The following is a 27,730-nucleotide window of genomic DNA, read 5'->3' on the forward strand; positions in this document are numbered from 1 at the left end:
TAGATTCTCTCTTTTTTCTTCTTCCTTCGTTTTTTTTTAAAGATATTTAATCATTCTGAACATCATTCAGCCATTTACAATATAAAACAGGAACAATCAATTCTCCACACTCACACTACAGTTGCATTTCAGTACTGTATTCTCCTTTTCTCAGCACTCGTTGATTTGTTGTGTAAAACCTCTTAAATCATGATAGATTGGTCCTAGATTTAAGGGCTACAAGGCAGCTAGACCTAGTCAGTTTTTGAGGTAGCATACAAAATCACCAAGCATTAAACAGCAGTCATTTTCAATAATATTCTGAATGTAAAAAAATCACATGTGAGCAGGGGTTGGCACAAAAACACAAATCAATAAATTACAAAATCACCCCCCCCTGCGATGATCTCCAGCACATCCTAAGCTGAACAAAGGTTACAGTGGTGTTTAGCTTATCTGTGCACCTGCTTAAATAATTCAAAGCCAGCCTAGATGCATCATCAGCTGCCCTTACGGTGTCGAGATGTGATCTCATAAAATATGATAAGGAATCTCCACAGATCGAAAGCAAACACACTTTCAGTATCAGTTGATTGTTGACGCAACACTTTGGTTTAGAGGAAAAATATGGCACGGATGAATTCCAGCAGTAAAAAGGCCATTTAAGTTAGCACCACGTTTTGTAGCTGTGATGCCCAGGATATCTTGAAGACAGTGCAAATATGGTCAAGTCTCACAGCCATTTTGTATTTCTAGGGCAAGTCCAGCATGCCATTTTCTTCCAAGGCACTCTGCGTCCTGTCGTAAACCTCTCCCAGGGATTGTACCACTCTTTTTAGCAACATGCTCAGCTCCTCCTGGTTCTGCACACAAACCAGTCGGAAGAAGAAAGTCCGCTCCGGCATGGCGATGAAGGCCAGCTCAGCGGCCTTGCGGACAAACCATGTGTGGTGGTGAGCGAGGGTCCTCTGATACGCCTCTCTGCAGAGCTCCGAGGGGCTCCTGAGCCGACCAGCCACCGGTGTTTCAGACAGATTCTCCAGGAAGAGCTTCAGCCAGAGCAAAGCACGGTGCAATCGGAGGAGAGTTCGACACCCAGAGTCCGTTTGGTGGTAGAAGTTCACCTGCCCTCGGCCCAGCTCTGTCCAGATCATGGTGCGCACAGAGTGGTAAGCACCAGTGTGTTGTGAGGCCTCCTTATCAGTCTTTTCCCCAGCTTCTGTGACCTCTCCGTTTATTGAGTGTATATCCGGGCCCACCAGCTCTGCTTCAGGGTCCACTTCTGCCAACAGGGCCAGTTGGCGGATTATAGAGGTCTTGGTTTCTATCTCGTTCGATATCAGCCCCACCATCGGTCCCAGAGCTTCCATAAACCTGGAGGAGTCACACAGAGCAGGATGAATTATCTTCAGACTCCATATCATGCCATAAACCATAAGATACTCCCTTCTAAGTGTTTGTAAATGACTCTGTATCTGATGACTTCACCCAGGGTTCGGAGGGTTACTTTAACAAAGTGTTCTGGTACAATTACTAGTTACATGATGTAAGTTAAAGTAATCGGTAGCGTTGTCGATTGTAACCAAGGTAGTATGTAAGAATATTGTAACCTTAGAAAAGAACAAACCAAGATATTAAGTACGAAAAAAGGTGTCTCCTTCATTAAGCATATTCAGGCAGTAGCCTATACACATTCTACAGTTTAAAAAAGCAGAAATAAAATCTGAGCTGACAGAAAATTCTCCATTTTAGTTTAAAACACATGGTGGGGTAGGTAATTTTGGAGAAACCAGCTCGAGTGCGCTAGAATTTGAAAATACACAGCCGGAAAAAATCTGCCACTTCCTTACAGAGCCCCTCCTCCAACACACACGAACGCGCACATGACCAATGAGGGCACGAGATAAATGTGTGCACGAGATGGAAGGCCTGACAGGCAGGTAGGCCATCCAGTTATTTTAGCCGGGCCGGCTTAGATGATTGGTCGTGCTTTCTACAGTACTACAGCTTCCACAGATTTTTATTGATTTTTTGTCAAAGCACTTCAGATATTCATTGCTATCTGGATGTTAAGAGCATTCCATGGAATATAACAAAAAGTGTATCTCGAGCCGGTTTCTCAAACTTGCCTACCCCACCTTTAAGCACACACACTATTTTATGAACATATAGGTTCACTAATGAAACGCTTGAAAACGATAGAGTAGCCTAATTCAGGCAGTAGGTGTATAGATTCACACTCAAAGTATTAGCTTAAACAACAGTAGGCTACAGCTAACAAAGAATACATAAAATCGGATCCTTTTACAACAAACACTATGTGTCTTTTTAGTTTTTGAAACATTCCTGCTAGTCATCCCCGATTTTGAGAAATGTAACAGTTATCTCAGTTACATGTTTTTGTAATCTGATAACGTAATCCTGTTACATGTACTCCCCAGGTCTGATACCTCACGAGCTTGTCCCAGCTGGACAGCTAATATTAACTGAAGAACCAAGATATTCAGTATCAAAATGTTTCTTCTGTCAGAGATCTTATTTAGGCGGTAAAAAATGTTTTACTGCACATATTTTATATTGTATTCCATTCTATTTCAATGTAAATACTGCTTTATTTTATTTTTCATTTGACTATTTTTGTTCTCTATCTGTGTTTTTTAATATTTGTTTTAATTGTATGTATGCATCATGATACCAAGTCAAATTCCTCATACAGTACGTGTCAACCTACCTGGTAATAAACCTGTTTCTGATTCTGATTTCTGATACACCAACAATGAAACACATGAGCACATACAGTTCTTTAAATGCATACAGTTAAACTATCACACAATGTTACCTGACGAGCTCGTCCCAGCTGGACAGGTACGGCTGCAGCAGGACGTCGGAGGTGAGTTCAGATGCAGCCTGCAGGTGGGACAGCAGCATGGACACCTGGAAGGTCTGACCCGGGCACCCCTCGATGACCTGTAACCCCTCGGCTCCATCGGCCCCACTGCTGTTGTACAGCTGGTGGTGGAGCTGCCAGTGGGGGATGGGAGGTGTGTGAGTGTGTGTGGGGGATGGGGGACAGAGAGAGAGAGAGAGAGAGAGAGAGAGAGAGAGCGGAAGTGATTCACCACATTTAAATTAGCCATCTGCTTCACAAAGACCTTATGGAGGAGATCTAATAAGTGCTTTATAATTTGCATTTGCTCTTACCGTGTTCTCCTGATTATAACCCTTTAAACAGGAATCCCAGTGGTAATCCAAACCTCCGTCTGCAGTGAAACAAAGTCAAGAGAAACAAGACAAAATCCCTGTTAATGTTCATAAACACTTTTCCACTGAAACAGAGACTTCTTTTTTTGATAATGTTGCAAACACAAGTACAATATAAGCTGTGGGTGCATTTAACTAATACAATTGAATATTTACAGGTTTGTATTTCCATATTCATTATTGATTATTATGGGACATCATTAAACTTGTAATAACTGTGGTTTTTCTGGCCACTTGGGGGCAGAAGAGAGCACGGTTAAAGGTAATATGGCGGACAAAAAACTTGGTTTATTTACCGTGTATACAATCTGGTTCAATAAGAAACATACAGCCGATGCAAAGCAACATTTGCCGATAGACTAAGTGGTATACAGCGTTAACCAAATGGTAAGAAGAAGAGGAAAACAACAACAACAACAACAACAACAACAGAAGAAGAAGAAGAAGAAGAAGAAGAAGAAGAAGAAGAAGTCCTGTTTCTGGACTTCTGTGAATGTTAGTCAAATATATTCTGTTATGTTAGCTCTGTGTGTTGCTAATGCTACCACCAACTCTTTATCTGCCAGCTGAAAATCGAGATTGTTTAGCCTTTTCACTGAAAACTGCTTCCTGCTTCGACTGTTTAGTGATAGTGAACAGACACAGTATAAAGTTGAAGCCAGATGGCTAAACAATGAGCTTTGAGGAAGTCACTAAATCTCCATTGAGCCAAAAGGCTGCCGACTCAGGTGATTCATTTCTGTGAGTGACCCCATTGTGTCGCATTGACTTTTGATTGTACAACATATCGATTTAAACCCGTTTTAAATTAAATGAAAGTATTTCTCATGGCTCATTACAAGCATCCCTGTCATGTAGCAGATCTGTTATTCTATTGAACCCTTGTGTTATGTTCACATTTCACACCCTTTGGTAATGTTCGGGTCAAATTAACCCGGGACATATTTCATGGTTTAAAAAAAATACAAAATTCAACATGTTCAATTCCTTATATATATTGTCTTTAACTCATTCCCCAACAATATAAATGAAATATATGATTAGTTTTTGAAAATACTCTTTGCTAGATCAAATTTTACAATGGAAGTGTCCATCGTTTTTTGTGATAAAAATGTAATATATGTTTAAAAAAAAATACACTGTAATAAAAACTAGGTTTACATTTTGCTCATGCTTTTCTAGGACAAATGTAAATGAAACATTTTTTCATTAATGTTTATTATTTTTAATATGTCTGTGGGGGTCTTCCAGCAGCTGGCTCTGAGTCAAGTTCATCTTCCAATTTGCTGTCAAATTCTGAGTTTACCTCCACATTATCCTCATCTTCAGAAATGTCTCCCTGTTCCACTTCACTGTGTTCTTCTAATGCATTCCACTCACTCTCATCCATTATTAGCTCCAAGGCTCTCTGAGCAGAATATCTTTTGGCCATTTTGCTGGTAGATAATTGTAGTACTATTTCGTCCCTACTGACCGCCAGAGGCGGTGCTTTCAGCATTGGATATGTCCATCGCACGCATGCGCAGTTAGAGTACCAATAACAACAAAGTCACCTGTGACCTACGTGACTACGGCTACATAGGCCGGCGTCATTAGTGGATCGGTTCCTTTTCATCTTCTCGCTTCGCGAGAGTACCGCGGCTACATTCTTGTAGCCTACAGCGTTCAGGTTTGAACGTTTGATATGAGGGATTTCTCTGCAAGCAGCTGGCCGCGTGCAGCTTCGCGAATGACAGTCGGAGCTATGGGTTGTTAACGCGTCCTCCAGGAGCTGTGGCCGGCTGTGCGCTGTGCAGAGCCTCAACGGACAGGTTTGTGTCAACTTGTTGCTGGTGATGGCTGTGTCCCCGCACCCTCTCCCAGCTAAGTGGTCCTGATTGCTGTCTTATTTATTGTTTGGCTTATACTTTCTGGTGACGACAGTGTTCCCGCTTCCTCTCCCATAAAGTTGCCCTTATTATGCTCTTTTTGAAAGTTCTGCTTGTGGCGTTGTGCCAGAGCTATCATTAGCATTTGAGTCCCAGCTTTAGCTGCGTCTCTCATTCAATTTAATATGGAAAGCCCAGTGTGCCATTATTTTTGCCCGTTTTTTGTTTAGATGCAGAGAGTAAGGTAAGTACTGGCCATAGTTACTACTGTAACTAAGGTCCTAGGCCGTGTAAGCACTGGCCATGGTTACTACTGTGACCATGGCCTAGGGTTTTATGCGGGCTGTTCTATTCCATAGAAGCTAATTATCTGGTCTTAACATTTGTGTTTTGACATGGTTGCTTGATTGTTAGCAGCAGCAGCCGCTTGGCTAACACCTTGCATGTACTGTTAAGCTTCATTATTTAACTCAGTTGGTGAGGGCAGTGCTCTCGCTCCCGCTCCTGGTAACGTATGGTGTTGATTGCAGTAGCGCTATATCGTTGTATTTACTGCTCCTAGTACTAGACTAGCACTAGGATGATATGAAGAGAACAATCTTCACTGTGTGTGCTGTGTGCTTTGCATGTGTGGCCATTAAAGAGGATTTCATCCTCCCAATATTATGTTTGCAGCCGTTTGTTGCGGTTCTATGCCGTGTAAGCACTGGCCATGGTTACTGCTGTAACTACGGCTCTGTGCTGTTCTCTTCTTTAGAAGCTAGTTATCTGGTCTTAAACATTTGTGTTTGACTTGATCTCGCTTGTTAGCAGCAGCCGCTTGGCTAACGTCTTGCGTGTTAAGCTTAATTATTTAACTCAGCTGGTGAAGGCAGTGCTCTCGCTCCCGGTAACTTATTGTTTTGATTGTTAGCATCAGCCGCTTGGCTAACATCTCGCATGTTTTGTTAAAGCTTCTTTATTTAAACTCAGCTGGTGAAGGCAGTGCTCTCGCTCCCGGTAAACGTATTGTTTTGATTGTTAGCAGCAGCCGCTTGGCTGACGTCTTACGTGTACTGTTAAGCTTCATTATTTAACTCAGCCGGTGAAGGCAGTGCTCTCGCTCCCGCTCCCGTTAACGTATTGTTTTGATTGTGAGCAGCAGCCGCTTGGCTAACATCTTGCATGTTTTGTTAAAGCTTCTTCATTTAACTCACCTGGTGAAGGCAGTGTTCTCGCTCCCGCTCCCTGTACCGTATTGCTCTGATTGCTAGCAGCGGCCGCTTGGCTAACATCTGGCGTGTTCTGTTGAGCTTCATTGTTTAACTCATCCAGTGAAGGCAGTGTTTTTCGCCCCCGCTCCTGGTAGACGTGCTGCTCGATTCTTGGCAGTAGCTAGGCAGCCCACTCCCAGCAGGTCCAGGGGCCCCTCTAGCAGCCGCTCTCAGCCACCAGCTGAGTGGTCTGCGCAGGTCCCAGCGGCCCACTCATCCACCTCCCGGGGGCTTTCGTGCCGCCGGCCTTCTAGGCGGCCTCGTGCCTCAAAGCCTTACCGGCGCCCCCCAGGGGGCTCCGGAGGCCGGGGGGTTAGGCCCCGAGACTCTCGGCAGCAGCTCAGTTACTGGGCTGTCTGTACTTCCGGCCCTTGGGTGGTTTTCACCTTAACCCAGGGGTACGAACCGCAGTTCCGGCCACTAGCCTTCGGCCCGGCAGTAATGACAGTCGTCAGCGATCCGGCAGAGGCCCTAGCTCTGGCCCAAGAGTTGTCCGTCCTTTTGTCCAAGGACGCAATCAAGCCAGTAGACCCTCTGCTTAGCCCAGGGGGTTTTACTCGGCGTACCTTCTCGTGAGCAAGAAAGTCAGCGGATTTCGCCTGATCTTGGACCACAGAGGAATCAACAGATTCCTGAAGGTGCTGCCATTCTATATGCTGACCACAGCACATGCACAGGCGGAGTGGTTCTCAACCGTGGACTTGAGGGATGCCTACTTCCATGTGGGCCGGGCAACATGGTGCCTTATATTCAGTTCCTCCGGCCCTTGGGCAGACTGACGGCTGCCTTGGCCATTGGGCCCTTAGGCACGCTGTCATTGCGCCCCATGCAGATGTGGCTGAACAGCCTTCACTTGGACGCCAAGTGGCACAGGCACAGGAAAGTCAGGGCGTCGCAGCGCTGCCTCCACTCTCTGTCACACTGGAGGGGCAGGGCCCATCTCCTGATGGGCGTGCCCATGGGCGTCATCCCATCCCGCCAGGACACAGTCACCATAGGTGCAGGCCTCTCAGGGTGGGGTGCAGTACGGCAGGGCAGGACCGTTCAGGGTCAGTGGTCTGCCCAGGAGGGTGCATGCCATGTCAACGTGCTAGAGCTTTTGGCTGTGCAGCTTGCACTCACGCACTTTCTACCCCAACTGCGGGGCAAGAATGTGCGTGTTCCTTGGGACAGCATATACGCTGTTGCCCAGACAGCAGTCCTTTCTAGATAGTGGGCGTTCTCACTCCACTCTGAATTTATGTGGCTGCTATTTCTGCCCGACATAATCGGGTCGACTGCGCCACGGCGGGGTGCCACAGGTCGGTGTCCCTCTTCCTGAGAGGGGCTTTACGGCAGCATCCCCCTAGCACCCCAAGGGCTCTGGCTTTGCACTTGCCCCTAGTGCTGGATGCCCTGTCATCTCCTCCCTTCGAGCCCCTAGCCCAGGTGGAGCTTAAGTGGCTGTCCCTGAAGGCAGCATTTCTGCTTGCCATGACCTCAGGGAAACGAGTTGGAGAGCTACATGCCCTCTCCGTGAGCGATACATGCCTGAGGTGGAACTCCGATGTCTCGGGTGTTGCCCTCTGGCCGAACAGGGCCTTCCTGCCCAATGTGCTTCCACTAGCCCACTCCAATCGGCCTATCCAGCTGGCGCGCTTTAACGTCCCACAGGAGAACGGCACGCCTGAGTTGCTGTGCCCTGTGCGTGCCCTAGAGGCGTATATTGGTGCTACGGCCCATATACGACAGTCAGAGCAGCTCTTCATCTGCCATGGCGGCACGAGAAGGGGCTGTGCTCTCTCCAAACAGCGGCTGTCCCACTGGGTTGTGGATACAATCTCACATGCCTATGGGGCCAGTGGCCGCCCCCCGCCATCAGGGGTGAGATGTCACTCTACATGGAGCATGTCAACGTCTTGGGCTGCCCTGAGAGGGGTGTCCCTGGAGACCATCTGCACTTCGGCGTCCTGGGCATCGTCTGGCACATTCTCCAGGTTCTACCGGGTCAATGTCGCCACTCCCCATCCTTTGGGCGTGGTCCTGTTGCCGAGCTCCGCTGCTTCCAGCTAGGTAAGCAAGGGTTCGGATTCTTCATGACATGGTTGGTATAGTCATCCAGTGCTGAAAGCACCGCCTCTGGCGGTCAGTAGGGACGAAATAGAAAAATAGTTACGGCTGTAACTACGGTTCTATGAGTCCCGGAGTTTCCGGTCACTCAGAATTCTTGTGTGCTCGCGAGAAGATTCTGGGAACCGATCCACTAATAACGCCGGCCTATGTAGCCGTAGTCATGTGGGTCACAGGTGACTTTGTTGTTATTGGTACTCGAACTGCGCATGCGTGTGATGGACATATCCAGTGCTGAATCCGGGACTCATAGAACCGTAGTTACAGCTGTAACTATCGGGGGGGGGGGGGTGTGTGTGTGTGTGTGTGTGTGTGTGTGTCAGATTAACCCAAACCTCTTATGAAGGACATAAATGCGGGTGGGCATCTTTTCCACAAGTGGAAACAAATAATTCCACATGTCCTTCACAATAAATAAGCCCCCCCCCATTGAGTTTCAGGTTGATATCCTTATATTTTAGTCATTGAAAATGGGAATCGGGTCAATTTGACCCGAACACCACACAAGGGTTAAAAAAAACAGCTAGGAAATGGCAGACCCTGTTTATTTTTTATATGGATTCATTCCACGTAGTAGTACACAGTATATAGCTCAAAGACAAAGAGCTATGGTTGTTGCACATTGTTCCTGCTTTGGAGAATTTGTGGACATTGTTATTATCTAATTATATTTTTCTACATTTTTACAATGTTCATGCGTCCTATTCGGTCAGTACATTTTCCCAGGAGTAGAAAATGGTTGATGTTTATGATGACAGGCGATATAAGGTCCTTTTTGACGGCATGTTTATGAGTTTTAATCTTTTTTTTAACAAATGACAAAGCAAACCCTGTGAGTTTAAGTAACTAAACATCTCCAACACCGACTTCCTCAGCACACGTCATATGCATCTAAGCCCTTTAACAAATCAGAGCCTTTAACTTGTTGAATGTTTGTCATTTACCAGCATGCCTTGTTCAATTAAACTGTGGCATATTGCCGAGTAAATTCAGGGTAAGCTGTTCCTGAGTTTTTTTATTTGGAGCCTCATGTCATTCCCTCAGAGGCCAGACCACACACATAGGGACCAGTGTAGCCGACCCCCTTACAACCAGAAGCCACAAAGCTGGCAGTAAAAAGCTTCCTTAAAAGATCCAAGCTGTCTGTCAGATAGCTCGTCTAGTTAGCCTCATTAAGATACCAAACATTCATTTCAAATACAACTCGAAGCCCGAAAATACATTTCTAACTTGCCTGTTACCGTAGGAGTTGCCAAACATTTTAACAGAGATGTTTGCCACTACAGACTAATAGGCGTATCTAAATATATGTTTCCTAATTAGGATGGGAAGTTGGCTGTTCATGCTCCCAAATGAAATTTCCCTTCAGAAACTTCACATCTCTCAAATCTTTAAATGTAATCCAAGCTAGAAAAGAAAAGTCACATGGTCCCAGTTTGGACATTGCTAAACGGCTTACCAGTCCATTGAGGAATGGATCTAAATGGCAAAGAAGTGTTCATTTTATGATGTGCTGAACTTTATATTGCCATTCTGTAATTTAAGCCAAGATCCAAAAAATAGACAAATATTCCTTCAACACGCCATAAAGATTGGTCGTAATTTGCAATAGAATCATTGTGAGGAATACAAGAAACTTTGTCTACAAAATCACAGTAAAGTCTATATTTCAGCCATAGTTGATCTAATGTGACTGGTAATACCTCATATAAAAAAATAGACGCAACAATATCATCTCCCAATTCAATAACATGTGAAACCATGCACGGAAATACTTCTGTGATGTTGTTAGAAAGATTTTAGAGTGGGCAAAAAACTCTGGCGTGACCACCATGCTTGTTTCAACAGCAGCAGTCTGTCCATGTGACACATTCCTGATATGTAGCGTATGCATTTCAAACAAGGGAGGGATTGTTTAGATTAGCAGCACAACCTATAGAGCCTGAACACAAACACAGAAATACTCACGAAGCCACAGGGAGCCGAGGAACAGCAGCAGCACCAAGATAGCCGCCGCAGCCTTGCTCTTCACACCCATTCTGAAGTCCTCTTCAGGGTCTGCCAGCTCTCTTCCTTCTCTTTGTCCCTATGTTTTAATTCCTCTGGTTCTCACATGAGTCCTTTCCCCTTGCACTGACTGTCACCACAATTACTCCCTGCCGGACCCCTGCCTCTGACCCCCCCTCACCCTCCTAAATCTTTCATACTCCTCCCCAAAACCTGAAATAAAAAGTTCTCCCAGCCACCGTACCTCACAGAGACCCTGTCAATGTTTAACTCTATTTTACCACAGCTGCTTTCCCCCCCGTCACTGTCACAGCTCAGCCTGATGTTGCTCTTGCTTTTTCCCTTTGGCTTTCTTGGATCCACGTCTCTCCTCTACCCTGCCTTTGTTTCTGACTGATCTTGAAGCTGCCTGCCTTCTTGTTGTGTTGCTCAACCTGAGGGTCCAGAGATCACTCGTGTGTGGCTGATAATGCAGAGTCAACGTGGCGCGTCTGGCAGTAACCCCCTTCCTTCAAATTCATCTTATATATACGCGCTATATTCCTGGTCAGTACGAGGAAACACTTGCTCCATCGCCTCCCACCACAACCCTCCCTCCTCCCTCCCCTTCTTCCTCTCTTTCTCCCTCTATAACTCATTCACACAAACCACTAGAAGCTCCAACATGCTTACAACAGCTCTCAGACACACATTTCTGAAAATGTATCGTTCAAATGGGAGTACAACACATCAGGACACTCTCAATGAACACATATTCCCCCCTTCAGTCTATACATGTATATTTATTGCAACCCAGAGTAAACCGCTGTATTGATTCATTTAAGATAAGATTATGTTGTTGAATGTGATCCTTGTTTGTCAATCAATAACACAGTCTAAGCGAGCTTATCCTAGCTGAGCCGGCAAAAGGACTAATGATGTCCACTGATGCTAATCTAATTCTAGATATGACAAAGACATGTACAAAAACATATATATATTAGTGGGAGCAAACACATGTCCTTTCCCTTGTGATTCATATTCTGTAGTATATCATGTTGGATTTCCAAATGCTAATTATGGAGGAATTCCATCGGATTGTGTCTAATTGAAGTCTAAAGTCTGACACATGTCGCAAAAAACTGGAGGAAGCGTAAAGGGTGTTGCCATGATTATCACCTCGGATAGTCATAATCAAGGGAAACCCACTGATTGTTCGCTATCAGTGGGTCTGCTGTGGGGGAGGTGAGCAGACATTGAACTCCACTTTCAAGCCGAAGCACATGTGTGCTCGTGGAAAGGGACTTAACAATGGTGTTCTGCAGTGGAGGAGCGGGAAAAGAAGTGAAAGCAGGGGCATTAATTACTTGGCTGGGAGGAGCCGGTCATGGGGCTTGTTGCTCTGTGCAACCAATGAATGATCCCTTCTGAAAAAAGGCAACAACTGACAAGGGAAGACTGTGAATCCTTCTGAAAAAAAACATGTGACTCTCTCAGGAGAATTGGACTCTTTGACTCCACACTGCTGGTGAAATCAGATTAAATGTTCAGATTAAATAACATGCATTTTAAAATAGAAATAGTCCCAACAAAATGTGTTTGTTGCTGCCCATTCATGACAGGAATCCCATGAGCACAGTGCTAATAGACTAATGCACACGGCATGACTTCCCACTGTGTGAGCATGTTGGGGGGTTTGGCAGGGCAGGAAGTGAAGAGGTCTCTGTCAAACAAAATCTGGAAGCATTTTCACTGGATTTAAAACTACATTTCCCCTAGGTTAGTACGTTTGTTATTTAAATAGTTTTAAATGTAGGTAGAACTACAAGCTGGGAGATTGTATGTATTGGCAGTAATGCAGTTGTTAAAAAACAAAAGGAGAAAGAAAATTAGAGACCAACTTGCTACAGAATCACAGGCTGTGATGCCAAATCCTGCCAGTTGGAGGCAGGTTCCCCAGTTATGCCAATGATAGTAACTCAGTGGTTCTCAAAGTGAAGAAAGCTTGAATGAAGAGCCGCGTTCACACCGCAGTACTTTTCCCATTTTAGTTCCGATATAGTTCCGAAATGTCGCGTTCACACCAAAAAGAGCCGGAACTAAAATTAGTTAATCAGAAACTTTTTTACCCCCTTTTCAGTCGTGGGAGAAGAAGTTTCCTATGTCTGATTGGCTGGGCGGATTGCAAACCACGCCCTGTAAAACTCCCAAAAGTTTTGTGAAGCCACCACTTTATTATCCTCGCATTAGCATTATTAGCATTAGCATTAGCCCAGCGCACAAACGCAGAGAGACTTATGGCAACACAAGAGAAAACATGGGAGTGGTGGAGATGAGGAGGTGTCGCGTTCTGGCGATTTACTCGGAAGGCTTCACTAGAACTCAACTCTGGGGACTTCCGGCCGGGACTTCGGGTGGCAGTATACGCCGTGAAGTTGTTTGCGGCCTGCCAGTAAACCCAAAGCAGCAGCAGCAGCAAAAGAAGAAGTGACGTCGGTGGCTTCATTTGCCTAATCCTTCCCCCGGAACTTATTCCGGTGTGAACACGATCTGTACTTAGTTCATCAGAACTAAAGAGTTCTGATGAACTAAGTTCTCATGAACCTTTGTGGGAAAAGTGCTGCGGTGTGAATGCGCCTAAGGGTATAAAATATGCCGGCTCTTCTGCATCTAGGGGTCCATATAGCAAGCGTGTTTCAGATTCCTAATGCAAATATCAGTTCATCATAGAATAACTTTTGGATTCTGAATTTTACTTAACTTCTATGAAATAATGATTTAAACAAAGGCTATTTATGTGTTCTACCTTGAGGTTGATTTAACCAAAAAGTAGTATATTGACTTCTTTGCTTTGTCTTCAGGAACACATTTTGCCATCATGACACACACATTAAAAAGAGTACCTGCATTGCTGTCGCAGCTAAAAAGGCATGATCATAGTGCCTAATGGTTCGGCTGAGGTACAACCCCCGAGAAATCAAACTTCTATCTGCAACAAGCTTTCAAAGTCTTGTCACACTGTGAGAGTTGCTGACACCTTAAGGGCACCTCTATCTATGGATGCACAGCGAGTTACTGAAGGTTGTCATTGCAGTTACAGCTCTTTGTCCTACCACATTAACACTACAATAGTTTGAACCATTCACTATATTTATAGCACTTGTTAAACAGCAAACAGTTAAACACGCGTCTGACATTCTGCACTCGGTAAATTTTGAGAAACATTTTTGGCTTCAGCTGTACAGAACAAGAATGTATAAAGAGAACTGGATACAGTGTTGGTGGCATAGCCCCGTTCTTAGCTATAAAGGTTGCTCATTGCCTCATGGCCTGACTAGAGAACACAAATATAATCAGCATCTATTGGGCCCATTGGGGTTTTCCTTAAGTCCCGCCTCCCAGCAGATACGTCACGGTCTAAGCCCCAAACGCTGCATCTAGGAGGTTAATTTGCCCACTGTCCAAAAAGCGATTTAGCGCCAACCTTACACTTTCATTTTGTTTGTTTCAAACTAAAATGCTTATTATTTGTTCTCTACTGTGTGTACAACTGTTGTGTCCCGTCGCATATGTTAGTTTTGTCATGTTTCATGTTAGTTTAGTTTATGTTCCACTTCCAATTTTATTTTGTACTCACCATAGCCTCATCCCAATACCCCTCCTCGACGACTACTTTCCCTCACACGCTTCCCTTCCTTGCGTCTTAGCTCCGCCTCCGTAAGATGCGAGCGAGAGACACGAGGAGGTGACGTGAGGACAGAGGAGTCCTCAGGTATTAATTGGGATGTCCTCGTTCACTCAAACGTCACTTTTAAACCACGTCTGTTAATGATGACATGTGCACGGCGGTATCCCCTCTCATCGGGCTTAACTGAATAACCCTTAGAACCGGCCCATTTGTTGTTAAATATTTATTTAAATGAATGAATCTTTCTCTTGTTAGTCAAGGAATTCAATGTATGATGGTTGGTCCTGCTTTTGTGTTCATTTTTGGTGTAAAATGTAGCCTACATTTAAATACAAATATAATTATAGTAATGTGAAGCCTTTTAGAAATGAATTGCACGTAATGATTCCCACGGAGCTGTGAGCACAATGCATTTATGTGACGCTTTTCCACTCATCTTCCAGTTGTCAGTTTTCCTCTGTTGAAGTCGACCAGCTGTGAAGGTGGGGGCGGGGCTTTTATACGCGAGTATTGAAAACACTTCCGCGTAGTCTGCTCGCGTGTATCCTCCCTTTCGTCTCCTCCGCACCCCTCCTCGACTCCTCCCTGTGCATTTCAGCTATTGGGACGTCCTTCAAAATGGCGTGTCTTGATCGATTTCCGGGTCAAGTTCCGGAGGAGGGGAAGAGAGGAGTCGAGGAGGAGTATTGGGATGAGGCTCATGTCTCATTCCAGGTCCCTTTACTTCCTGCCTTGGTTATTTTTCCCGCCAGCGTCTGCCCCGGCCCTGATTGTTTCCACCTGTGCCCACTTACCTCATGTAGAAATTGTCCTGTCTCCCCCTGTCAGTTGCCAGTTCGTCTTGTTCGTCGTTCCAAGAAGCCAGATCCAAGCCATCGTTTAAGAGACTCAGTGTTTTGCCTTTTTATCGTCCATGTGAGCGCGTTACTTTGACATTTTGTTATATCCTCTGAAAGAGCAATTTTGTTTTTTTTAAAGAAGATTTTCTTCAAAGCTTTTTTTGTCTCTGGGCTGTGCATTTGAGTCCTCATACTATTGAGTCAAGGTTCCTAACAACAACAACTTGTCTTTGAGGCCAGACGGATCCAGCCCCAGTCTGTCTCAGAGCTCTGAACTGAACTGAGAGTGAGACACATTATCCACCTTCTGCAGGCTCCAGTTACCTTAAAGAAGCTCATCTCTGTTTCCCTAACTGTATATTTAGAAGAACATCACATACTGTGCAACTCGCATGGCACATTCCAAAAATCAGTCTGTTGCCCTTGTCGCTGCAGACTGACAATATTACTCACAGCACTAATTATAAGAGCAAAGTTATTCCCTGGGTTTGAAAAAAGTCAAACGTCCTGATTGTCTGATTTGTACTTAGAGTTACCTTTGTAGCGGCATCCACTTCTGTCCAGAAATCCTCCAACTTAAAGTAGATCCTCTTCTCTGTCTCCGTGGTGTTATTGTTGTTATGGGCTTTGTCTGCCTTCAGCCCTCTAACCCCGAAACACCGACACAAACGCAGGCACTCGGTCACTGCTAGAGTCCTGTGGAGGTGGCATGGCTCTGCTCGGTGTATTAATACCCCAACACATAGCAGCAGAGAGCAGGCCTGCACACCTTCCTGCACCCGCGGGTGTGTGTGTCGGTATCTCTGGGTTTTTGTTGATGTTTGCTCTACAAGCACACACACTTATTTTATTAGGTTGCTTAGGTTCTTCTGTTGTTTATTCGTGGCAGGCAAGGCAAGGCACGTTTATTTATATAGCACCTTTCAGCGCACAGCAATTCAAAGTGCTTTACAAAATAAAATGAAATACATTTCAGAAACAATACAGCAGAAACACATTAGGTAAGTTTTTTTAATGATTTATTTGTTTCTTAGTTTCCATATAGTGCTTTGATGGTCTGCTCCATTACTTTAGTTTTTGCCCTGTATGGTTTTGATTCACTTAAAACTGATTTATTATGTCTGTAACTTGTGCATCACTAGTGGCCTCTGTCCAGAGACTATATATGAACACTTCTGGCTATATGTGGTTAAAAAAAAGGTGTGATTTACCTCTGCTAAATTACCAATAAAATAGCATAAAAGTCATCATTTGGTTATCCTACAAAATGACAATGATCAAAGTGAAGACTATAACGATAAATACAAAAATTGAAGATGTATTATACAGGACATACCTTTTGTCAGGTAAATACTGTAATGTATATATCTGGCATCTTCACAGATGTGTTGTCTAATGATCATGATGATGATTATTGTGGGTGACCGCAGTGTGACTTGAAGTCCTGCTTTAGTGCCAACCAGCTGCTCTGTAATCTGAGCCGCGGATAGCGACAGCCGGGGCGGGCGACAGTCAGGGCGCTTGGAGGGGGATTTAGGTCTCTTCCTCTCCGTCCTTTCTCTCGCTCGAACTTAATATTTAGATACAGTCCGGTGCGGTGGAGCGGAGCGGTCTGGGAACATGATGGCGGGGTGCAGGTTTTGGATATTTGTTGGCGTTGTTGTAACTATCCTCGGGACTCCAATGGTTCAGGGTGAGTGGCGCAGTCGCAAACTTTTTTGCACATCCGCAACTTCTTATCTATCAAGATAATTCTCTGCCTGTCATGTGCAGACAGAAGATCAGAGTTTAGAGAGAGAGTTTAAAAGTCAGACTACATTGATTGGCATGCCAAAGACAACTTGTACTTTAGATATCCAAAAACCTTCTCCACTCTTCGACTAAAATACTGTTGTACAGTACATGCTTGAATGTGTAGATTTGAACCAACTTTGGCCTGATTCAAGCATCCATTCAGCTGTATTTTACATACTACTGTAACGTGGATGCATACACAGTTATTGTCTTGGTTTGCTTTTTGTGCACACCTTTCTACTAGACCATGCACTTGATTCAAAGGCTTGTTTGACTTGTATACAATTTGGGATACTAGGAAAACTGTACACAAAGCATTAGGGGGTTTTGTCTCTAACCCTAACTCTTTGCTTGTTGACAGTAAGTGCATTATAACCATGAGACTAATGTCCATAGTGATCCTTAGACCCTCGTTAAAACAATGCTTTTAGACGTTTAGCCAATGCACTTTCACACATTCCCATTAAAAAGTCATGTAGAAAGGCATTGCTTTGTCCTGAGAGCAGTGATTGCTTGGCAGTGATGGATTCTGCATCAGGAGGTTAACCACAGACCAGAAAGGCCACAGCTTCAGTGGAGGTAGAGGTAAAGGCCGGGATGTGATGCAACTTTGAGACATACGATTCTGCAAATCCATTAGGCTACTCAGGATGCCAAAGGTATGACAAGTCGCTCTCAACAGCTGCGGGTAAATCCTCCTAGAGTCCCATCTCCTTGGCAGAGGTCACTGGAGCAGTTTGAGAAATGTTCTCAGTGACAAGGTGCCGGTTTGAACAAGATCCATCCTGAAATGTAGACTCTTGTTGTTGTTGGTATGACCACGTTTATTGAATGGAGTTTGGAAACAGTGCGGTTGGACTTTCCCTGAGAAAATATACAATGGCATGCTGGAAAGAAGACTGGAAGGAGTAGCGGCCTTTATCCTGGACACCCTGACACAGTGTTGTACTTCAATCAAATTGACATTATCACTGTACAAAGGGAAACGTATGATGTACTTAAGCTCTTGTGAGCCATTTGATCTCTTAACACTCAGAGTAACAGCTGTACATTTGGCCTTCTAACTATCTTAGTGTTAAACGATATAGCTTGGATTGTTTGAAGTGGGATTGAGGTACTTGTATTACCTGGAACGGAAGCTAAGCAATATGATGCTGTGGAAATAGAATCAGTTGTAGTGTATGCCATTTATAAAATAAGTATTAGCTTTACCCCCCAGAACACAGGAGTTGCTGGTCTACTGCTGTGTCGACAGGTTCATTTTGTTATTGTGTGACTATTTTAAGTCTATATTCACCAAAGTCACATAATACGAAGAAGCAGAGGTGGGACCAAGTCATTGTTTTGCAAGTCCGAGTCAAGTCTCAAGCCTTTGCGCTCAAGTCCGAGTCAAGTCTCAAGTCAGGATGGGCAAGTTCAAGTTCAAGTCCAAGTCCTAAACTTTGACAAAACGAGTCTGAAACAAGTCCTTATGTGCTCTTCAACAAATGTAATGACATCGATCAACAGAATAATACTTAATAATCAAACTGCTCTTTATTAGTCACATTAACAATTTAATAACCAATTTTCTCTCTGCTGGTAAAGTAACGTGTTTTTTTTCTATTTTAAGAGGGATCAGTAAGGTAATGCTACCGTGACGGTTTGATTCAGAAGGAGTTTAATGTATAAGATCCCTGATGTTAAGGTAACCAGAATGTTTATTTCCACTGTGTACAACATGTTATTATAAGGGACCCACAATCTATGTTTATGCAAGGGATAATGCAGAGGTGGGAGTAGGTCCTACATGTGCCAGTCATGAGCAAGTCTCAAGTCTTGACCTACAAGTATCAAGCAAGCCCCAAGTCACTGTGGTGAGAGTCAAGCAAGTCAAATCAAGTCATACGAAATTCTGATGAATAATCCCAGTTTCCGTATTTAAATCAGTTAAAAGACAGTGGTTATGAAAATGGATTCAACCCACACTATGATCTTCATTACATGCACAGTTAATCTTTTGAAATCTAATTTAGACCGATGACAATCATATTAGATTCATATTAACCGCAGAACTGTAGACAATATAGCTAGGACTCAAAAAGTCTGTTCAAAAAGGCAAATGCCATATACGATTTTCTTACCTGGAATTTGCCATTACACATATTTAATTTAAATGTCTGTTAACACTAGAACCGCCAACAGCGTCAGCACCTACATAGATATCATTTTCAAACCATTTAATTTGTTCCTCTTCATTATTTCCTTATAAACTAAGTAGGACGATTTAAAACTCACTTAATTGGGTTCATTTTGAAATTGCTTCAGTTTATCATCATAACAGATAAACAAGTTCAGATAAATTTTTACAATAAATCAAGGAATGATGCACTTCTACAAACAAAAACAACATAATTAAAACATTTAAACAAACTACTAAAAGTAGATGAACTACATTATTCAACAGTTTACAGTAACTTCTGATAACACAGGGGAAATAAACGAGGCATCTCTTTTCCTCTCTCTCCCTCTCTCTCTCTCTCTCTCTCTCTCTCTCTCTCTCTCTCTCTCTCGACAGCCCGTCAGTATCAGGGTTAGTCAAAATGAATCCCTTGGCGGTTCTAGTGTTAATTTACCGTTTTGTCTTCTCTTTGCTTAATCGATTTGAAACCAAGTCTAATGTAGCTTAAACTTAACGTTAGCAACACATTCACTCACCTTTCTCTGTGGGGTTTTTTGTAGTGACGAATGAAGTTGGATGTTGTGGTGGTCCTGTCACTGATCTCTATGCTGCAGACCCTGCATACCGCTGTTCTCTTCTTATTTGCGTCATCGACAAAATAATCCTTGAATCCAAACTTTACTATTTTTGGAGTAAAGCTAGCCGCTGCCATGTTAACTGACACTCCTGCCGTCTAGTGGGTTGCCAGGTTTGCGCGCATGGCCCTATAATCACGATTTTCGAAAAAACTAAATGTAATATCTCACTACAAAAACAAACGCAAATATTTAATTTTAAACAGTCAAGTCCTTTCAAGTCATGAATACCAAGTCAAATTCAAGTCAAGTCTTTTATCAATGTTAGTCAAGCAAGTCTCAAGTCAAAAAATATGCGACTCGAGTCAAGTCATGTGACTCGAGTCCCCACCTCTGTTACGTAGTACAGGTACTACGTAACAAAACGGTTTCTCTGCATTTGACCCATCCTAGTGTTAGGAGCAGTGGGCTGCCATTATGTATGGCGCCAAGAGAGCAGTGTAGGGAACGGTGCTTTGCTCAGGGACACCTCGGTAGCACTTGGGGTGTTTCTCAATGTCGGGGAAAGCTGCTCCAGAGCAACTATTTCAAGGATACTACGTCATCGAGTCCCGCCGAAGGACTGTTCCAATGTCCAGGATACTTAGAATTCTACCGAGACTAGTGTACTTCGTTGCGGGAAGTTTCAAGGCTGCACATGTGTATCCTCCGGTCTTAAAATCCCCACAATGCTTTGCGAACGGACCGATTTCCTACTTTTTGGCGGAAATCACGCTCCATTTAAGGCGGGGCCTCGCATATGACCCACACCTGTTAGCCTGTTCCATAATACTTCGTTTTCCGAGGCTAGGAAGGATTCTTGCCCCGCTTCTGAAGCAACGGAGGTACATGTGCTACCAAGCAAGCCTCCTCGACATTGAGAAACACCCTTGGTCTTTCCGGGACTTGAACTGGTGACCTTCCAGTTGCCAAGCCAAGTCCCTACCTATGGACTTCGCCACCACCACAAACAAAGCAAACAAAAGAAGGCCGCCATTGGAGTCCTTTGTTTACTTCTGTAATGACATCACTATGTAACAACCACGCTTCTATTGGCTAGCGCTCCAACACATCGTACTTGATAGGCTTAGGGGCGGGAAATCTCTAAGGGGTTGACCAATTACAACAGATTCGGCCATATAACCAATCAGAGCAGAGGGTGAAAAGAGGTGTTGCAGCACAGGCAGTATGAAACAAGCTAAAGACCCTTTTGAACATTAAAGCATGGAGACATGTCAGAGTAGAGACACGTAATACAAATATGAACCTGAAAATGAGCATAATAGGGCACAAACTCAATCAAGCTATGATATTAAGCATCTTCTCCTCCTTCGGTCATTTATTGAGCTTTGATGATCAGACCAAAATGTTTCATTACACATGAAACTCCTCTAACAAAGGATCCTTTCTGGAAGATGGGAACGAAAATGTAGATGCATTTGCGTCTCATTGATGCACAAGCAGGTTGTTCGTACCTACTTTGAGTCAGCTGGGGTGAGCTTGGCTTGCTTTGCCTCAGTCAAACAGTGATGTTGTAATATGTACCTTCTGTGTTGTTTTGACCTGTTACGCTGTCTGACATTTGGTTACCTTAAAGGGGTCAGCTCAGCCCATTATAAAACATTTTCTTACAGCTGGTGGTATTTAAATAATAGGGCCGTCCAGTCTGCTCTGATTGGTTAGCTTGCTTGCTCTGTTGTGATTGGTCAACTGCTTAGAGATGTCCCGCCCCTTAGCCTTTCACTTACAATATGGTGGAGCCCTAGCCAATAGATGTGCAAGTGTCAGTATGTTACAAAGAAGAAGGTAAACAAAGGAGTCTAATTTAGGCGTTTCATCTCTCCTTTCGCTCTTTAAGAATAGAATATATCTTTATTTGTCATCATACAAAGTACAACAACATTTCTTGGGCAACTCTCACTGCAGTAAACAATAGACACAATACATAAATAAGAGTGGTAAAAGCAGAGGTAGTAGCGATGACAGTGCAATGTGATAAAATTCAATGTCAATGTGCATATTTACACTTACAGTCTAAATATATATTAGTAAAATAGCCATAATTATTTCTAAAAGTGTGTGTGTGTGTTCGTGTGTGTTCGTGTGTTCGTGTGTTCGTGTGTTCTGAGGTTGCTCTGAAGCAGCAGCAGGAAGTGGCCAGGTCAAATAATAGACATCAGACCTTACAGTACTTTGTAACCACATGATATTTCAACAAATCCATGTGGGTTGGCTTAATGTACTGTATTAAGAAGTTAAACTAACATGGAGGCCTCACTTATTGTAATACCATATCAATTTTAAATATAACAACAAATCCGAAATTTTTATCCGTCCCACAGAGGGGAAATATACAGTGTTACATCAATAAGGGCAGATAAAAGGCACAAATGAAGAGAATAGCATATTCAAAGAAACACACACAATAATGAAATAAAGATCAAATAGGTACAGACACAAGGTATACACATAATCAGTAGCAGCATTATTAGCGTTAGTTAACATATACAAGTGATTATTTAGCAGTAAGTAGGTATTGCACAGTACTATTTCACAACAGTGCTGTTCCAGTCTTAGGTAGTGAAATATCTGACAGTGATAACAATATTAAAGTGTAAAACAAAATGTATAAATTGTATATATATAAGTGTTATTGCATATCAGTGGTGGCTTGTGTGCTGGTCTATCAAGGTTCTTAAAAAAGCAGTGTTAACAGTTATATTTAAATACATTTGATTCCTAACAACTGGCAAACCCTCGGGAAGAGAGACATCTCACCAATGTCGTTACAATGCACACATTGTCCCATGGGGTGGGGGGTACCATTACTGCTGAAAACTATGTGACATATTTGTACCTGATTGGACTAGGCAGTCCCGGGAACGAATCGATCATGGGGGACGACATCTTTACTGCTTTGTAGTGTGTGTTACTGTCACCGTTTTTGACGATTATTACAAGCGAGCTGAGAGTTTGACTTAAAGTCTGGGTTTAGAGTTTCCCAGCTGCTGTGTTATCTGAGCTGTTGATAGTGACAGCTGGGAGGGAAGAGGCAATGTGTCGGAAATAACCTCTGCCTTACGCTTTCATAGTCTCTCTTAAGGTAAACACTGAAATATAGCTGAGTGATGGTACCATTGTTAGTAAGTGTAACTAAGAGCATGGTTACTATGGGCTCTGTATTGTTATTATTATTGCCCTCACTGGAGTGGAGATGTGATTTCTAGCTTGACAGATAGCTAACTGTGTCTTCAATTAACACCAAGAAGACAACAGGTACACCTCAGATGTTTATCTGAAGTCACTCCCACATTTTACATTTATATTAATTATTAATATCATTAAATGAATAATATATTTATTGCACAATAAAATCCTGCATTGTATTTGTTTCTGGAAAGTTGTATTTCCACATGCACATATATTTATAGGTTTTTGTCTTAATTTCTTATGTACATTGCCTTGTTTTTTATGCTGCTGCAACGCAAACATTTCCTAAATTGGGATCAATAAAGTATCTATCTATCTATCTATCTATCTATCTATCTACCCAAACCAACCTACCCTACCTACCCTACCTACCTACCTACCTACCTACCTACCTACCTACCTACCTACCTACCTACCTACCTACCTACCTACCTACCTACCTACCTACCTACCTACCCTATATTTGTATATACACTTTTAAATATATTCTTTACAGCATATAGAAGTTGACTTTCACTTAATTACATGATGTCAAATGATCTTAAAACAGTGTTTATGACAATTACTAGATCTAATCCTATCGAGAAACACGTCATGCAGTATGTTGGATTTTAAGTATGACATATTTGTGCCTTCACTACATGTTCTAATCATTATCAATAAGCATTTTAATTACGTCAAGAGTGTATCCAATGAACCAGATTGGAAGGTTATAACAATACTAAAGGTTATAACAATACTAATGAGTGTATCAGTGAGACCCAAACTTAGTTCAGAGACTGATCTGTTCTTCAGATGTTTCTCCCTTGACATATTTCAAATACAATACTCACTTTCCCCTCTGTTTTTTCCGTGCAGTGCACTGTAAAGAGGAGGGGGAGCTGATCGACAAGTTGTTCAAAGGCTACAACAAGAACATTCGCCCGGTGAAGCATCCTGAGGATAAGCTGGACGTCGATATTAAGCTGACCCTCACCAACCTCATCTCCCTGGTGAGATAAACACTGTTATACAAAATGATTCCCCATCAGGACTATGGACAATTAAGCGCACATTTATGCATAATAATGGCTGTTTGGTCAAGTGGTGCAGGAACGAGTCCTAAAACCCGGAAGTGAGTTAGCATTTGACCACTTCCGGTTCCCTCGTCTCAGAGCCAATGGGATTTTTGAACTAGGTTTTGGAAAATATCTGGAAATAAGGTCTGTGGTTGACACAAATTCAAGAGACGGATCAAGTTTTGTTCTACGACATTAAATCCATCAGCAGTGACCCCACCGGTGATTTCTGAAGAGTTTACGTGTCTGAAAAACGATGGTTGTTACCAAGTGGCTGAATAGGACTACAGAAGTTGTGGGGGCCGTTTCACGTCATTACACCGAACACGTGAACACTCCCGCTAAGTTTGTTTGCCCTGTTCTGCTTGAAAGCAAGTACCTGCCTCCTGCAAACTGTTCAAACAAACACTTCAACTTGTACCATTTAGAATCTGTATTTTTGAATATCGATCTTAAGTTGGCGTGACGTTGAAGTCCTGCTGTAGTTTGTTCATAGCATAACGTTAGCATTTTGCTTCTGGTGATTAGATTTATGATTCGAAAACTATAAAAGTGGGGTAGACATGTGGAGATTATCCGACTGAACAAAACGTGCATTTATCAATCAGTTTTCCACAGAACTTATTTTTTACAATATTCCAAATATCCTATGGGGAAATCCCGTTGCTTTTTTGTTGTTGTAACCAATCAGAGCAGACTTGGCTCTGGTTCCTGACGGTAAAAAAAGAAGTGCTTAGAAATATAAAGCACTTTTTAAACATTACAAGATGTGAAAAGTAGAGGCACAACATACACATTTGAGACCTCAAAGTGAGCAAAATAAAACCCTAAAAGTATATTAAGAACGAAACGGAAATATACTCAAAGTACAAGTAGGTCAAAATAGTGCAATACTTGAGTAAATGTATTTTGTTACATTGCACCACTGACTAAAATATTCATCCTGCTTCATCACTTATATCACAGAATGAAAAGGAGGAGACTCTAACGACCAATGTGTGGATTCAGATTGTGAGTTTCACTTCAATTGATACTTTTGTTTTGTTTGTGCAAATCTTTACAGTTAGGTTGATTTAGCCTCGTTCCATCAGCATCTATACATGTGTCAAGTTTTTAACGTCACTGGTGACCCTTTTCTTAAATGTCATCTGCAGCAATGGGTAGATTATCGCCTTATGTGGAACACATCTGACCATCACGGCATCGACACTATTCGTGTCCCATGCAACAATGTTTGGCTTCCTGACATTGTCCTTGAGAACAAGTAAGGCAGTAAGAAAGAGGAGTTTCTCTACATCAGGGGTGTCCAAACATTTTTCACTGAGAGCCACATACAGAAAGACATACAAGGGCTTGGTCACTCACTAGGTGAGGTATATTGCCTTATAAGTTAACAAAATCAATCAGATGTAGGTAAATTATGCTTGATACTTGAATATGCTTTATTATAAAAACAGGAGCTCAGCATAGGGTTTCATTTATTTTGTTACAAACAGTGTTGGCAGATCATTCCTTAAAATAGGAGCCTCAGATTGATTATTAAAATGGGAAATAGGGAAGGTAGATTTCAAGATTCAATGTATATAAGTTATTGGACTTTTTTTTATCAAATAAGATTTGTTAGAAAAATGCCTTCAACTTTAATTGACTGAATTGATTTAAATATTGGGCTTATTAACCCATGAATACTGTGTAATATCTGTTTCCATCTATATTTAAGAAGTAAGACGAGCGCTCGTTTCAGGTGTGGGTCATATTCCTTTATCCATTTTGAATTTGCTGAGGGCCGATTCAAAATAGTCAACGGACCGTAGTTTGGACACCCCTGCTCTACATGTAGTGTCATTGTACTGTACATTAACTAATCTGGTGTGAACGGCCTCTGTTTTTTCCTCATCGTTCATCTCTGCAGTATTGATGGAAAGTTTGACGTGGCGTACTACGCCAACGTGCTGCTCTACAACAATGGTGGCATTTTCTGGCTGCCGCCCGCCATCTATCGCAGCACGTGCTCCATCGAGATCACCTACTTCCCATTTGATTATCAAAACTGCACACTAGCATTCAGGTGTGGTACAATTATATTTCAGTCAGACAACTCACATGTTTCTTAATATGTTTATTAGAGTAGCATATAGTTTGAGTTTGGCGTCTAGGCTCGGGCCTCATCACTCCAAAGATTTACATAGAACATTGAGTGATGATTAGATAACTATCCCCCAAGCCTACAGGTAGAAGCTGGGGTGGTGGTGGGGCAGTCGAGCAGCAGCAACATGAACACAGCAGCAGCAACATGAACACAGCAGCAGCAACATGAACGCAGCAATAGCAAGTGAACGCAGCAGTGGCACCTGGCAGCTTAAATAGAGCGGCATGTTTAGGAGAATGTGTTTGGTTGGTTATAGGAGGGAAGAGGCGCGCCACGTGTTACGGCCCGTCCACACGGCGGCGTGCGTTGAAGTTTCAACACTTCTGCCCATTCTCTTTGAATGGGGTGACATCACACTTTGCCGAACTGCATTGTGGGAGCGTCGCTTCGCGTTGCTCGCTTTAAAAGTTGAGCAATGTTCCATTTTTGAAGCTTCGACGGAAGCATCAGCCAATCAAATCATACGCCAGTAAAAGCTTTAGCCAATCAAACCGCATGCTTGTGTGTCCGGGGCGGGAGATTCATGTGATTGGTTGTTGGTCGAGCTTCAGACACGCCCGTCGGCAAGCTTCAACGCACGCCGCAGTGTGGACGCTGCGTTAATGTATTATTGGTGCTCGAGTTGACTGCCTGAACTAGCTCGCAGGCTTCGCCCAACTAATTACATTTACTTTATTTATTAGTTTTATAGAGGCCAAGCCAACATAAGAGGCCTTTGGGGTTTTCCCGTTCCTGTTGTGTCCAACACATAGTACCTGATAGGTTAAGAGGCGGGACATCTCTAAGCAGTTGACCAATCACAACAGCGCCGGCCAGCTTACCAATCAGAGCAGACTGGGCTCTGGTTTCAGACAGAGGGTGAAAAGAGGTGCTGCAGCACAGGCAGTATGAGAACAATAAAGAGCTTTTTGAACTTTAAGCATGCAGGTCACAGTAGAGACACAAAAAAACGAATATGAACCTGAAAATGAGCAGAATAAATGTGTGTCCTCTATAAGCCACTTTTGACATAATTGATGCGCACTTTATATTGTCTGATGAGCAAAAGGTTGAATTGGCTTTAAGAAAATTACACTTAGAAACACAATAACTTATGTTTGGTAGCCACACTTTACCTCAGTGTGTGCCTGTGTGTGCCCGACAAACATTGGTTCCTACTTATGTCGATGAGAGCCTATTAGTTCTGACACATTTTTTATTTTTTCGTTTTAAAGAATGAGCTACATGCTCATAGAACTGGAGTTTCATCCACCTAACACTATTTTCCATTGTATTTTATCCTTGTTGCCACGACACATAGATCCCAGACATACAGTGCCAATGAAGTGGTCCTCCACTTGGCTCTTGACGACACCCCCCCAAACGTCATGATTGAGTGGGTGGATATTGACCCCCAGGCTTTCACAGGTACACTACATCCACAATCAACACTCCTATGTTGATAACGCATGGTTCCTCTCCAGCTTATAGCGTGTTTTTCACCCTCAGAGAACGGCGAGTGGGCCATTGTCCATCGTCCAGCCAGGAAAATGATCTACGAGCGCTACACCCCAGATGACCTGGAGTATCAGGAGATCTTGTTCAATATTGTCATCCAAAGGAAGCCCCTCTTCTATGTCATCAACATCATCCTGCCCTGCTCCCTCATCTCCTCTCTGGTAGTGCTGGCCTACTTCCTACCTGCTCAAGGTCTGTAGAGCCATTTTCCTACTGCTATTATTACATCGAATATGATGGTGTTATAAAATATCAAGTCTCGTA

The 27,730-nt window shown here is 43.1% G+C and overlaps 2 protein-coding genes across 3 annotated transcripts; one reads left to right on the forward strand and one right to left on the reverse strand.

Moving 5' to 3' along the window:
• gltpd2b (glycolipid transfer protein domain containing 2b) lies at positions 1–11,053 on the reverse strand. Its single transcript, XM_079647167.1, has 4 exons — positions 10,439–11,053; positions 3,181–3,239; positions 2,819–3,000; positions 1–1,353 (listed from the first exon to the last, which is right to left on the reverse strand). Exons 1-4 carry the CDS (start codon positions 10,506–10,508, stop codon positions 732–734), a joined length of 933 nt encoding a protein of 310 aa, XP_079503293.1. The 5' UTR covers positions 10,509–11,053; the 3' UTR covers positions 1–731.
• chrne (cholinergic receptor, nicotinic, epsilon) lies at positions 5,407–27,683 on the forward strand. Of its 2 annotated transcripts, none has more exons than XM_079647165.1 (7): positions 5,407–8,413; positions 23,621–23,754; positions 24,787–24,831; positions 24,975–25,084; positions 25,733–25,888; positions 27,270–27,376; positions 27,458–27,683. In XM_079647165.1, the coding sequence occupies exons 1-7, from the start codon at positions 8,230–8,232 to the stop codon at positions 27,664–27,666; spliced, it is 945 nt and encodes a 314-aa protein (XP_079503291.1). In that variant the 5' UTR covers positions 5,407–8,229; the 3' UTR covers positions 27,667–27,683. The 2 variants fall into 2 exon arrangements, with proteins under 2 accessions (XP_079503291.1, XP_079503292.1); XM_079647166.1 differs by lacking the exon at positions 5,407–8,413 and adding an exon at positions 16,472–16,676 and having other exon boundaries at positions 27,458–27,681.
• The last annotated feature ends 47 nt before the right edge of the window (positions 27,684–27,730 follow it).

The sequence above is a fragment of the Notothenia rossii genome (genome assembly GCF_949606895.1).
Source record: "Notothenia rossii genome assembly, chromosome: 9".
NCBI lineage: Eukaryota > Metazoa > Chordata > Actinopteri > Perciformes > Nototheniidae > Notothenia > Notothenia rossii.

Bases quoted from the DNA above. Each gene is read 5' to 3' on its own strand.
- gltpd2b (XM_079647167.1), bottom strand. From the start codon at position 10,508: ATGGGTGTGAAGAGCAAGGCTGCGGCGGCTATCTTGGTGCTGCTGCTG. The intron at 3,240-10,438 runs GTGAGTATTTCT...GTTTCACTGCAG, and splicing joins CCTCGGCTCCCTGTGGCTTC to ACGGAGGTTTGGATTACCAC. The intron at 3,001-3,180 runs GTAAGAGCAAAT...CCCCACTGGCAG, and splicing joins GTTATAATCAGGAGAACACG to CTCCACCACCAGCTGTACAA.
- chrne (XM_079647165.1), top strand. From the start codon at position 8,230: ATGTCACTCTACATGGAGCATGTCAACGTCTTGGGCTGCCCTGAGAGG. The intron at 8,414-23,620 runs GTAAGCAAGGGT...TTTTCCGTGCAG, and splicing joins GCTCCGCTGCTTCCAGCTAG to TGCACTGTAAAGAGGAGGGG. The intron at 25,085-25,732 runs GTAAGGCAGTAA...TCATCTCTGCAG, and splicing joins GACATTGTCCTTGAGAACAA to TATTGATGGAAAGTTTGACG.